Below are 13,656 nucleotides of genomic sequence, written 5' to 3'. Positions count from 1 at the left end.
CCAGCCCAGAGCACCCTCCTGCATCCCAAAACTCTCATCCCCGGCCCCACCCCCATCCCAGAACCTGCAACCCCAGCCGGAGCCCTCACCCCTTGTTGTTCAGTGTGGGGTTTGTACACAGTGGCCTATGAGTGGATATGCTAGAAGCTCTCCTTCCCTAGCAGACCTGTACAAGGACGTCTCATATTAAGTCTGTCAATGGTAGAGAAGCAGATGCCAAAAAGGGGGTGGGCAAAAGGAGGTGTTAGAGTCATGGCCTGGTATCCCCTTCACAGTGGCCCAGGGAGAAGGGCTGACATGTCAAGGGAAGCCCTTAAGGATGGATCCTGGAAGAAGTCTCAGGAGATACTCTGCCTGCCTTAGGCATAATCTCCTCAATGCTCCTCTTGTAGCCTCCTACATAGAACATTGATGAAATGTTACTAGCTAGTCCTAAGTGACTTATCTAGGTCATACATCGAGTTTATGGCAGAAGTGGATACAGAATCAAAGCCTCCTCTCTCCAAGGCCTGTGCTTTCACTGCTAGACACTCCTGTTCATTAACAGTTTTATGGTGACATTTTTAGACAATTTCACACAAAGTTCAAACAACCAGAACAGCTCAGGGGTCTGCCCCACAAACATAACAGAAGTAAATATTACATAAAAGGAGCAGGAGCAAAACTGACTCTCACTGAGCATTAAGGAGACCTAGTTGCTTGTGACTTGGGTTACAAGAAGCCATTTAAGGGTATTTTGTGTGACATATCGTATTTGATGTCTGCTCTTAGATCATCACATTCTTGTTTTCCTGTTGGATTGCAGATGGGAATGAGGAAAGATCTAATAATACTAGTCTTGAGCCAGTGGACAAGAAACAAGCATCACACAGGATGCATTTTTATATCTATAAAGGAAAAAAAAGGGAGGTCCAAATACAGTGAGTGAGTGGAGAGTGGCTGGCAGGTAAATGCTCTAGCTCTTGGAGGTTGAGGGTGGGTGATAGGAGCTTTGCACGAACTCGCAAGCAGTAATATGTCTCGAAGGAGGATGAGCTCCTCGGGCGAAAGGGCTGGCAAAGCCGGGCTTCAGGCCTGTCGGACGCGTCTCCCCTGCCACAGGTTGCCCTGTTACTCTTTCTAGCAGCGCCCCGCTCTGTGCTAGGCATCTCCTGCCCTTCTGCTGGGGCGATGCGGGGTTGGCTGCCGCGGGCTGGCCTGCAGGTGGAGCCCCCTCCCGGCTCTGCGCGGCTGCTGAAGCGGGGCAGAAAGGGTTAAATAGCCCGGCTGCCTCAGCCTTTGGGGACCCCTCACACAAATAAATAAATAAGCAGCGCCCTGCAGCCCCCTCCCGCTTTGCAAGGCGCCGGCCGCGGGGACGCAGCGGCGGGGCCAGGATGCGGCAGGGGATAGCAGGGGGGGCTGCAGCCGCTCTCGCCGCAGCGAAAGGCAACATGGAGGGAGGCGCGGAGCGGGCCAGCCCCTGATGCGGCGCTTTCTCCGCCTCCTCCGGGCAGCGGCGAGTCCCTTCCTCCCTCCCGGCGGCGGCGGCGGCGGCGGGTGGAAATGAGCAGGTCGGCGGCGCTTCTCCTCTGCCTGCTGGGCTGCAACGTGTGGAAGGCGGTGACCAAAACCCTGGGGGCGCCCGGCGCCGCTCGAGGTGGGTGCGGGCCGGGCGCGCTTTGTGCTGCCGGGGGAGGGTCTCCAGGGGGGCCGCATTGTGTTGGGGGCGCTGCCCGGGCAGGCGCGGCCGGAGCCCCGCTCCCCCTCTCTGCGCTGGGGTCGCCGCCCCCGGCACCGCTTGGGGGGCTGTTGTTAAGGGCAGGGGCTACTGGCCAGGCCCGCCTGCTCCCCTTGCCTCGCCCCCCCCCCCAGCCCTGGCAGGTCCTGTCTGGTGCTGGCTGCTGAGCGCCCCCCCCCCCCCCGACGCAGCGGTGATGGGCGGCTTCGTAAAACCTCGCTCGCCTGGGGCTGGCCGCCTTGCGCCCACCCCCTCCCTTGGCGAGCCCCGCTTGGGGCTGGTTGTGTTGTGCCCCCCTCCCCCGCTCTTGCAGGTACCGCTTGGCGCTGGTTACCGTGCAGCCTCCCTCCGCTCGGCAGGTCCCGCTTGGTGCTTTCCCCTCTCCCTGCACGTCTGGCCGGGGGCTCATTGCACCCCCTGGTAAGCCCCACGTGCGGTCGCCTGCGTTGACCGTGGCTTAAGGTCCTGTTCCGTGACCCAGGCGGGAGGCCCTGGAGCAGCCCCCAAAAGTTTCCTGTCTCTTCCTGGCTGTATTCCGCGGGGGGAGCGCACTGCTGGCTTGTTGTTGCTGACCATCCTGTCTGTTCGCCTGCGCCTTTTGTTTGGAGAGGTGGCCAGTCCGACTCCCCATCCTTATTGCATGTCATACAAGCAGCGTGCCCCTTGCTAGCAATGCATGTAGCACTTCTGTTTGGGCGGGGGGGGGGGGGAGTGTTCTATTTTAAATTACGAAAAATCTGCCTTAAATGACTGTCACGCCTTTCCCCCAGCTGATTTCACAGCAATATAATCACGGACTTTAGAACCAATACCAACCTCTTCAAAGGAAAGAATGGACATCAGTGGGCAACTATTTTGGCATCTAAATTAACTTCGTGGTCCTTTTCACTTAATTTGAGCCCTCTCTACCTGAGTAGGATGGCTCTGCAGTAATCTTATAGTTACTTCCCTCATGTGATGTGGTTTCATCAGCAAAATGTGTCTGTACTGTAAAAATGTGACACTGCCAAGGAGATACTGTAGGTGGGAGATACTCAATCACAGATTAGTCATGCTTCCACACTGCATTTCTACCCTTTATTATTGCAGTAGTGTTCAATTTCTCTCCAGGCTTCATTCTGCATAGCTCAGAAAGAGATCGTACATATTGGCTTCTGGGAGCTCATAGGTATGTTAAACAGCAGAAAATGTAGCTTGCTGGTGGTAAATAGTTTGCTACAAGAGAATATATTTGCAGACTGGTTAGTATTTGCCTATTAGTTAACCTTGTGAAATAGCTAAGTATCAATGTCATTTCGTGTGGGAGAGGTTCTCTCCCCCGCCCCCCTTTAGCCTTCAGGAGAGCAGGTTAAGTATATCCTTCCATAACAACCAAGGTGGATATGCAATACATCAGGGATACAACTGTACCCTATTTCCTCCCACATTCTCTGCCCACCCTTTTCTATGTCTTTAAGGGTCAGTAGTCTCTAAGTGCCCCCCCTTTTTTTATACAAACAAAAATGACATTTAGGTTCTTAGAGGTCATTCTGTTTTAATAAATTCTTTTGTTCTTTGATTCCCAATCATCATTTCTACAACATCCAGTAAAATACAAACTATAGTCCTGTGGTCTGATACTGAGTGATCAAAATTTTGGTATCTTGTGGCAAAATCTACTGTGTTATACAAGATCTTTTTTAACAAGATTGGAAAAGGGGCAGAGGATTTGACTTTGAAACTTGAGATTTCTTATTTAAATCAACTATCAACTATTCTGCTAAACTTTGTTTGGGGCACTTGCAAAACACAGAATTTATACTGAATTAGTTCACAGATATGTCAACAAAAATATACACATCCTTTGAAGGTGACATTTGACAACATAATTTGATTTTTATTTTGGTATATAATCAGTATAGTGATATGGAGAATATTTACTGATTTCTGTCAAAATTCTTGATATGTTGGTGAAATTACAGTGCAGTTTGACTTTTTTCCTCATTCACTGTCAGCTCTTTTTAGAGGCAGCTCTTTCTAACTCATAGCAAATGGAAAAGTAATGGCTGTAGCAACAATATAACTTGATTTATTAAATTTATTTTTATGTAAATCATGAGGAAAGACAGGGAGTTGGCCATTATACAGTATCTATACTCAGGACTGTTTTTAAACTTGATAGTTTGACCTTTTTATTGCTTGCAGATATGTCATTCTTGAGTGAGCAGAGAATATTGATGTATGATGAATAAAATGATCAAATTCTGTCTTCAATATTTGAACATCTGAGGTTTACTGATGTAGAGTAGACCGCTTTCTGGGCTTTCACTACTGTTTTTCAGTTTTCCCCTCTATTCTAAGCTATCTATATGCATGCTTTGGAAGATAGACATGTGGAGGTTCATTTTAGTATTAAAAAGTATCCAGTTTAGCTCAGGTAAGTAGTGACCACAAGTTTTTCTGGAAGCTTATGAATTTGTGGTCATAGTAAAGTCTAGAGAATAGGTAGCTAAATCCCCCAAATAACCATTGCAGTTGATACTAATTGGGATTCCTTATTGGTAGACTCAAAATTAAAGGCAAGTGTTTGAATGGTTATGAAGACTGAAGTTACGCCCGCCCCTCTTCCCCCACCCCACCCCCACTCCACTTCAGCACTTGTGTTGGTACTTCTAGGTCAAGGTTGAGGCATACTGGGGTCAGGGGTTAGAAATCTTTGCAATTGTCCATGTTGTGTCTCTTGTGTGGATGAGGTATAAGATTGGTTTGGGAAGGATTAGAGAGGACCACAAACTGGATTGAATCAGGTTGGTGAAGAGAATGTAAAGTCCGGAACAGGAAGCAAGGAAAACGTTGACAGTGAGATACAACTAGACAGTTGAATAATTTTTGAAAGAGAAATGATGGATATCCCATCAATTGCAGTATTTAAATTGTAATTGGACAAAACACTAGAAAACTCTGTAGAGAATAGTCCTTGTTGACAGGGTTGGACTAGATGAGATTTGATTAGATTCTTCTATATTCCTATAATCAGACTGGCTATGTGGAATTTGAACTTTGTGCCATATGAATGTGGGGTTATAGCCGGCACCTTTGTTAAGGAAGAGGTGAAGAGAGAATACAGCTCCAAAAAAAAATCTCATGATTCGATATTTTTCCTCCTCCCCTGGCACCAGCTCTAGCCCCAAATATGAATGGCACCAAGTTCAAATTCTGCTCAGCCAAGCTGATTCCACAATTCAATGAATATGAAAGGTACTGATAATTAAGCTTCATCGCTTACACCCCATTAAAAAAATTGGGTAACATTGGCACTTGAGTTGTTTCAATATGTGTGGCTCAGCATGTAAATGGATGGATGCAATGTTGCCTCTGAAGATGTGCCTCTGAACCACAAGGATTAGAAAATATTTTAAGAAATCCCCTAACTTCTGGAGTATACAGCGAAATCCGCACAGACGCTAGTTTTGTTTATTCTATGAATGTTGAGGCTTGGTGTCCCTGCGGATGAGGTAATTGTGAGCTCATGTAGATAAACTTAAGAATTAGTAGGATTATAAGTTTTCACCCTCTCCAAACTCTACTGCTTAAAATTGAATCAATATTTCAAATGAGGACTTAATTTCAGGTTTTAAATAAAACTATAAACATCAGCTATTCTTATATTTGAACATTTGTTGAAAGAATACTAACACTAACGTAAGCCAGTGTCATAAAGATAAACCAAACTACTTTGGCTGTATGTGCACTGGAAATTGTGTTGAAGAATCTAAATAAAACATAGGGCAATTTCCAATCATGTGAACCGATGTCTTCCAAATTTGGGAGGTTTGCCAGGTTTCTCAGTAGTAATTCATTTAAGCATTGCAGGAAGGACAGTACAAATCTGTGGAGACTTTTAGCAAAATCTGTTTAATTTCTGCAGGAATTTTTTATTTTTCTAGTTGGTGCATCCTATTTTAACAATGTGGGGCCATTCTAAATACTAGGTTTTTTTAAGATGAGATGCCATGGCTGCTCGAGGATCACATTTTAGAGATATTCCAGACAATCTCTAATTGCACTGCAGGAGTCCAGCATGTTTTTATGTGACACAATAGATGCCATTTATAATTTTTAAGGTAGTAGCAAACGTCTCATTTGTTCAGAATATTTCACTACAGTACTTAACCTGTTCAAAATCTGCAACCTTATTGGAATTGCTTCCAGTTGATGGAGGGAGTCACAGGATGTGTGCTGAGTATCTCCCCCTCACCCCTCATGATTATTAGTTGGATGTTTCTAGCATGACAGTAAGGAAAGGTAGACAGACAAGGTGGTGAGGTTGAGGTAATATCTTGTACTGGACCTATTTCTGTTGGTGTGAGACAAATTTTTGAGCTAAACAGAGCATACAGCAAGGAAAGGGTTAATAGTTGGGATTTAAATGGCCTTAATTAGCCTTCACAGTATCACCTCACTTGAATAAATGGTGGTGGGGAAATCTGACACTTTTTGGTGCTATTGTTTGTTTTTTACTGACTGGCTGCAGACTTGGACAACATTACATTAATTCACACTGTGCAAGCTAATTTCACAACCATAAGGGCTTGGTAGTTCATGAACATGATTACTCTGAACAATATGGTAAAAGCAACTGAGAAACCCTGAATTCTTGTTTTTATTGGGTTTTTCTGTTTGTTTTTTTGGTGAGCCATTTCCCCAAACTGTCTGTTTTAACCTGGACAATAGGTAATGTTAGGGGGTGAGAAGTGCAACTAAGGACACTAACACTTTTTGCAATGCAGATTTGGCCTCCACATTTGGACGTATCTACTTAATGAGCTACTAATTACTAAAAAAAACAGCCTCCCCCCCTCCTGCTGGTAATAGCTCATCTTAAGTGATCACTCTCCTTACAGTGTGCATGATAAACACCCATTTTTTCATGTTCTGTGTGTATATAAATCTCCTCACTGTATTTTCCACTGAATGCATCCGATGAAGTGAGCTGTAGCTCACGAAAGCTTATGCTCAAATAAATTGGTTAGTCTCTAAGGTGCCACAAGTACTCCTTTTCTTTTTGCGAATACAGACTAACACAGCTGCTACTCTGAAAGGAGGACTTGTGGCACTTTAGAGACTAACAAATTTATTTGAGCATAAGCTTTCATGGGCTACAGCCCACTTCATTGGATGCATAGAATGGAACGGCACAGGAGCTAGCAAACAGAGCTGTAAACAGGGGAGTTTGAGTGGGAGCTCTGTTGGAGGAGAAGGTATTTGTGTTTGGCTTTGTATTTGTAGTATTTGTATGTGGAGAGGCTTGTAGGGGCTTCGTGCTGGGAGACGAGCTGAGCCCTGATTAGGAGGCGGGGCTTCTCTGACTAGGGGTCCTAAAAGGTAGGCAGCCAGTCAGGCAGCGGCACAGGAGCTAGCCAACGGAGCTGTAAACAGGGGCGTTTGAATGGGAGTTTGTCTTGTGGTGCTTGTTTGGGGTTTGTTTGTGCTGTGGGTGGTGGTGTTCTGGTGTGGTTTGTGTTTCCCAGATTAACAGGGTTTAGGTGGGAAGGCTATGGCAGATACAGAGGCAGCAGTGGGAGTGACCCATGTAGTGGAAGACGCAATGAAGATGACTGGATGTGGAAGCTGTGGTATGTACATGATCCTGGAGGGAGTACCTGGTAAGAGTTTTGTCTGTATGAAATGCCGTCTGATAGAGCTGATGGAGGAAAAGATGCAGGTGGAAAGTCTGGTTGAGTTTAGGAAGGGGTGTGAGCAGATTATGGAGCAAAGACATGAGGTATCTGAAGGGAAAAGCTCAGACTTGCAGATGGAAGCAGGACTGGGGAATTCTGAGGGGAGACTGGGTGAGGAAAGTGGTTAGTGGAAGTATGTGACTAAAAGAACCAGGCAGAGGAAAAGATGGGCTAGTGAAGGAGAAATAGAGCTCAAGAATAGGTTTGCAGAGTTGGAAAATGAAGAAGGGGCTCAGGTAATCACTGAAGATGGAAGGGCAAGGAAGAAGAGAAGAGCGGCTAGTCCTATAGGAAAAGAGGAAGAGTTAATGGAGACTACACCAAATATGAGCCCCAGGAGGATACAGGATGGGTTGAAGAGGATTACAAGGGAGAATAGGAATGGAAAGAACTTACAGCCAGAGGGAACAGGGGATAGACTGGAGAATAGCACCGTCACCAGGAAAAGGCAGGTCTATGTGATCGGGGACTCTTTACTGAGAAGAATAGACAGGCCTGTAACCAGAGCTGATCCAGAGAATAGGAGGGTGTGCTGTCTTCCAGGTGCTAAGATACGGGATGTAGACCTGAGGTTGAAAAGGATCCTAAAGGGAGCAGGAAAGAATCCCTTAATTATCCTTCATGTGGGAACAAATGATACGGCTAGATTCTTGCTGGAAAGTATTAAGGAAGACTATGCTAGGCTGGAGAAGACGCTTAAGGAAATTGAGGATCAGGTGATCTTTAGTGGGATTTTGCCTGTTCCTAGAGAAGGGCAACAAAGGTGTGACAAGATTATGACTATCAACAGATGGCTTAGGCAGTGGTGCTATAAGGAGGGCTTTGGGATGTATGGCCACTGGGAAGCATTCATGGACAGAGGACAGTTCTCTCGGGATGCACTTCATCTGAGTAGGGAAGGAAATAGACTTCTAGGATGGAGGCTGGCGCAACTGATTAAGAGAGCTTTAAACTAGGAATTTGGGGGAGATGGTTGGGAGATGTCCAGATAATCTCCATGCTGGATTTTAGCATTGAGAGGAAAGAAAATGAAGAAAGAGAGGATACAGCTGTGGGTAGGAGAATGTATATAAGGAGGAAGGGCAGTGTAGATACCAGTCTAATAGGTTATACTGGCTGTAGAATGACTGTGCCTAATAGGGTAGAGAATGTGAGTGAGGCCAAACAGCAAAAATTAAGATGTTTGTACACCAATGCGAGGAGCGTAGGTAACAAAATGGAGGAACTAGAGCTACTGGTGCAGGAAGTGACCCCAGATATTATAGGGGTAACAGAAACATGGTAGAATAGTAGTCATGACTGGAGTACAGGTATTGAGGGGTATGTGCTGTTTAGGAAAGACAGAAATAAAGGTAAAGGTGGTGGAGTAGCATTGCATATCAATGATGAGGTAGAATGTAAATAAATAAGAAGCGATGGAATGGATAAGACAGAGTCCGTCTGGGCAAAAATTACATTGGGGAAGAAAGCTATTAGAGCCTCCCCTGGGATAGTGCTTGGGGTATGCTATAGACCGCCGGGATCTAATTTGGATATGGATAGAGCCCTTTTTCATGTTTTTTAATAAAGTAAATAGTAATGGAAACTGTGTGATCATGGGAGACTTGAACTTCCCAGATATAGACTGGAGGACGAGTGCTAGTAATAATAACAGGGCTCAGATTTTCCTAGATGAGATAATTGATAGATTCCTTCATCAAGTAGTAGCTGAACCGACTAGAGGGGGTGCCATTTTAGATTTGGTTTTCGTGAGTAGTGAGGACCTCACAGAAGAAATGGTTGTAGGGGATAATCTTGACTCAAGTGATCATGAGCTAATTCAGTTCAAACTGAACGGAAGGATTAACAAAAATAAATCTGCAACTAGGGTTTTTGATTTCAAAAGGGCTGACTTTCAAAAATTAAGGAAATTAGTTAGGGAAGTGGATTGGACTGAAGAATTTATGGATCTAAAGGTAGAGGAGACCTGGGATTATTTTAAATCAAAGCTGCAGAAGCTATCGGAAGCCTGCATCCCCAGAAAGGGGAAAAAATTCATAGGCAGGAGTTGTAGACCAAGCTGGATGAGCAAGCATCTCAGGGAGGTGATTAAGAAAAAAGCAGAAAGCATACAGGGAGTGGAAGAAGGGAGGGATCAGCAAGGAAAGCTACCTTACTGAGGTCAGAACATGTAGGGATAAAGTGAGACAGGCTAAAAGTCAAGTAGAGTTGGACCTTGCAAAGGGAATTAAAACCAATAGTAAAAGGTTCTATAGCCATATAAATAAGAAGAAAACAAAGAAAGAAGAAGTGGGACCGCTAAACACTGAGGATGGAGTGGAGGTCGAGGATAATCTAGGCATGGCCCAATATCTAAACAAATACTTTGCCTCAGTCTTTAATAAGACTAATGAGGAGCTTACGGATAATGGTAGGACGACAAATGGGAATGAGGATATGGAGGTAGATATTACCATATCAGAGGTAGAAGTGAAACTCAGACAGCTTAATGGGACTAAATCGGGGGGGCCCAGATAATCTTCATCCAAGAATATTAAAGGAATTGGCACATGAAATTGCAAGCCCATTAGCAAGACTTTTTAATGAATCTGTAAACTCAGGGGTTATACCGTATGATTGGAGAATTGCTAACATAGTTCCTATTTTTAAGAAAGGGAAAAAATGTGATCCGGGTAACTATAGGCCTGTTAGTTTGACATCTGTAGTATGCAAGGTCTTGGAAAAAATTTTGAAGGAGAAGATAGTTAAGGACATTGAAGTCAATGGTAAATGGGACAAAATACAACATGGTTTTACAAAAGGTAGATCGTGCCAATCCAACCTGATCTCCTTCTTTGAGAAAATAACAGATTTTTTAGACAAAGGAAACGCAATGGATCTAATTTACCTAGATTTCAGTAAGGCGTTTGATACCATGCCACATAGGGAATTATTAGTTAAATTGGATAAGATGGGGATCAATAGGAAAACTGAAAGGTGGATAAGGAATTGGTTAAAGGGGAGACTACAACAGGTCCTACTGAAAGGTGAACTGTCGGGCTGGAGGGAGGTTACCAGTGGAGTTCCTCAAGGATCGGTTTTGGGACCTTAAATCTTATTTAATCTTTTTATTACTGACCTTGGCACAAAAAGTGGGAGTGTGCTAATAAAGTTTGCGGATGATACAAAGCTGGGAGGTATTGCCAATTTAGAGAAGGACAGGGATATCCTACAGGAGGATCTGGATGACCTTGTAAACTGGAGTAATAGTAATAGGATGAAATTTAATAGTGAGAAGTGTAAGGTCATGCATTTAGGGATTAATAACAAGAATTTTAGTTATAAACTGGGGACGCGTCAATTAGAAGTAACGGAGGAGGAGAAGGACCTTGGAGTATTGGTTGATCATAGGATGACTATGAGCCCCGAATGTGATATGGCCGTGAAAAAAGCTAATGCGGTCTTGGGATGCATCAGGAGAGGTATTTCCAGTAGGGATAAGGAGGTTTTAGTACCATTATACAAGGCACTGGTGAGACCTCATCTGGAATACTGTGTGCAGTTCTGGTCTCCCATGTTTAAGAAGGATGAATTCAAACTGGAACAGGTACAGAGAGGAGCTACTAGGATGATCCGAGGAATGGAAAACTTGTCTTATGAAAGGAGACTCAAGGAGCTTGGCTTGTTTAGCCTAACTAAAAGAAGGCTGAGGGGAGATATGATTGCTCTCTATAAATATATCAGAGGGATAAATACTAGAGAGGGAGAGGAATTATTTAAGGTCAGTACCAATGTGGACACAAGAACAAATGGATATAAACTGGCCACCAGGAAATTTAGACTTGAAATTAGACGAAGGTTTCTAACCATCAGAGGAGTGAAGTTCTGGAATAGCCTTCCAAGGGAAGCAGTGGGGGCAAAAGATCTATCTGGCTTTCAGTTTAAACTCGATAAGTTTATGGAGGAGATGGTATGATGGGATAACATGGTTTTGGTAATTAAATATTCATGGTAAATAGGCCCAATGGCCTGTGATGAGATATTAGATGGGGTGGGATCTGAGTTACCCAGGAAAGAATTTTCTGTAGTATCTGGCTGGTGAATCTTGCCCATATGCTCAGGATTTAGCTAATCGCCATATTTGGGGTCGGGAAGGAATTTTCCTCCAGGGCAGATGGGAAGAGGCCCTGGAGGTTTTTCGCCTTCCTCTGTAGCATGGGGCACGGGTCACTTGCTGGAGGATTCTCTGCTCCTTGAAGTCTTTAAACCACGATTTGAGGACTTCAATAGCTCAGACTAGGTTAGTGGTTTTTTGCAGGAGTGGGTGGGTGAAGTTCTGTGGCCTGCGTTGTGCAGGAGGTCAGACTAGATGATCATAGTGGTCCCTTCTGACCTAAATATCTATGAATCTATGAACATGTAGTAAGAAGATATATATACACAAACACAGAGAACGTGAAAAAGTGGAGTAAGAGGCTAATTAATTAAGACGAGCTGTTATCAGCAGGAGAAAAAACTTTTGTGGTGATAATCAAGATGGCCCATTTAGACAGTTAACAAGAAGGTTTGAGCATACTTAACATAGGAAAATAGATTCAATATGTGTAATGATCCAGCCGCTCCCAGTCTCTGTTAAAATCCAAGTTAATGGTATCTAGTTTGCATATTAATTCAAGCTCAGCAGTTTCTCATTGGAGTCTATTTTTGAAGCTTTTTTGTTGCAAAATTGCCACCTTTAAGTCTGTTACTGAGTGGCCACAGAGGTTGAAGTGTTCTCCTACCGGTTTTTGAATGTTATGATTCCTGATGTCAGATATGTGTCCATTTATTCTTTTGCGTAGAGACTGTCCGGTTTGGCCAATGTACATGGCAGAGGGGCATTGCTGGCACATGATGGCATATATCACATTGATAGATGTGGAGGTGAACGAGCCCCTGATGGCGTGGCTAATGTGATTAGGTCGTATGATGGTGTCACTTGAATAAATATGTGGACAGAGTTGGCATTGGGCTTTATTGCAAGGATAGGTTCCTGGGTTAGTGGTTCTGTTGTGTGGTGTGTGGTTGCTGGTGAGTATTTGCTTCAGGTTGGGGGGCTGTCTGTAAGCGAGGACTGGTCTGTTTCCCAAGATCTGTGAGAGTGGGGGATCATTTTTCAGGATAGGTTGTAAATCTTTGATGATGCGCTGGAGAGGTTTTAGTTGGGGACTGAAGGTGACAGCTAGTGGCATTCTGTTATTTTCTTTGTTGGGCCTGTCCTGTCCCATAGTAGGTGACTTCTGGGTCCAGACGATGAAGATGTCATCAATGTAGCACAAGTAGAGTAGGGGCATTAGGGGACGAGAGCTGAGGAAGCCTTGTTCTAAGTCAGCCATAAAAATGTTGGCATACTGGATTGGTCTAGGCTGAGGTTGATGGTGGGATGAAAATTGTTGAAATCATGGTGGAATTCCTCAAGGGCAGCTTTTCCATGGGTCCAGTGCTGTCAGTACAGTGCTGTTGTCATCATGAATAAGTTGGAATATGAACAAGAGGCTGCTAGGCAACTCTCTAACTCCACATTCTACAGGCCATTATCCTCTGATCCCACTGAGGATTACCAAAAGAAACTACACCATCTGCTCAAGAAACTCCCTGAAAAAGCACAGGAATAAATCTGTGCAGACACATGCCTAGAACCTCGACCAGGGTATTTTATTTGCTTCCCAAGATCCATAAATCTGGGAATCCTGGACGCCCCATCATCTCAGGCAGTGGCACCCTAACAGGACAATTGTCTGACTATGTGGACTCTCTCCTCAGGCCCTATGCTACCAGCACTCCCAGCTATCTTCAAGACACCACTGACTTCCTGAGGAAACTACAATCCATCGGTGATCTTCCAGAAAACACCCTCCTGGCCACTATGGATGTAGAAGCCCTCTACACCAACATTCCACAAGCTATCAGGAACAGTATCTCCGACAATGTTACGGCAAACCTGGCAAAATGTGACTGACCTTTGACTTTGTCCTCACCCACAACTATTTCACATTTGGGGACAATACATACCTTCAAGTCAGCGCCACTGCTATGGGTACCTGTATGGCCCCACAGTATGCCAACATTTTTATGGCTGACTTAGAACAACGCTTCCTTAGGTCTTGTCCCCTAATGCCCCTACTCTACTTGCGCTACATTGATGACATCTTCATCATCTGGACCCATGGAAAAGAAGCCCTTGAGGAATTCCACCGT

General features: G+C 44.6%; 1 protein-coding gene across 1 annotated transcript in view; it reads left to right on the top strand.

The window, feature by feature from the left end:
* The first annotated feature begins 930 nt into the window (after positions 1-930).
* FAM171A1 (family with sequence similarity 171 member A1) overlaps positions 931-13,656 on the top strand; it is a 137,456-nt gene continuing 124,730 nt past the window's right edge. The window contains exons 1-2 of the mRNA XM_074945994.1: positions 931-946; positions 1,497-1,639. Coding sequence (XP_074802095.1) covers positions 1,546-1,639 — 94 coding nt within the window. The 5' untranslated portion in view covers positions 931-946; positions 1,497-1,545. The remainder of the gene's footprint in view (positions 947-1,496; positions 1,640-13,656) is intronic.

Source organism: Natator depressus, chromosome 2 (assembly GCF_965152275.1).
Source record: "Natator depressus isolate rNatDep1 chromosome 2, rNatDep2.hap1, whole genome shotgun sequence".
NCBI classification, from domain to species: Eukaryota; Metazoa; Chordata; order Testudines; family Cheloniidae; genus Natator; species Natator depressus.
Note: the sequence above shows the minus strand (reverse complement) of the source record. Positions and strands in the feature narration are given on the sequence as shown.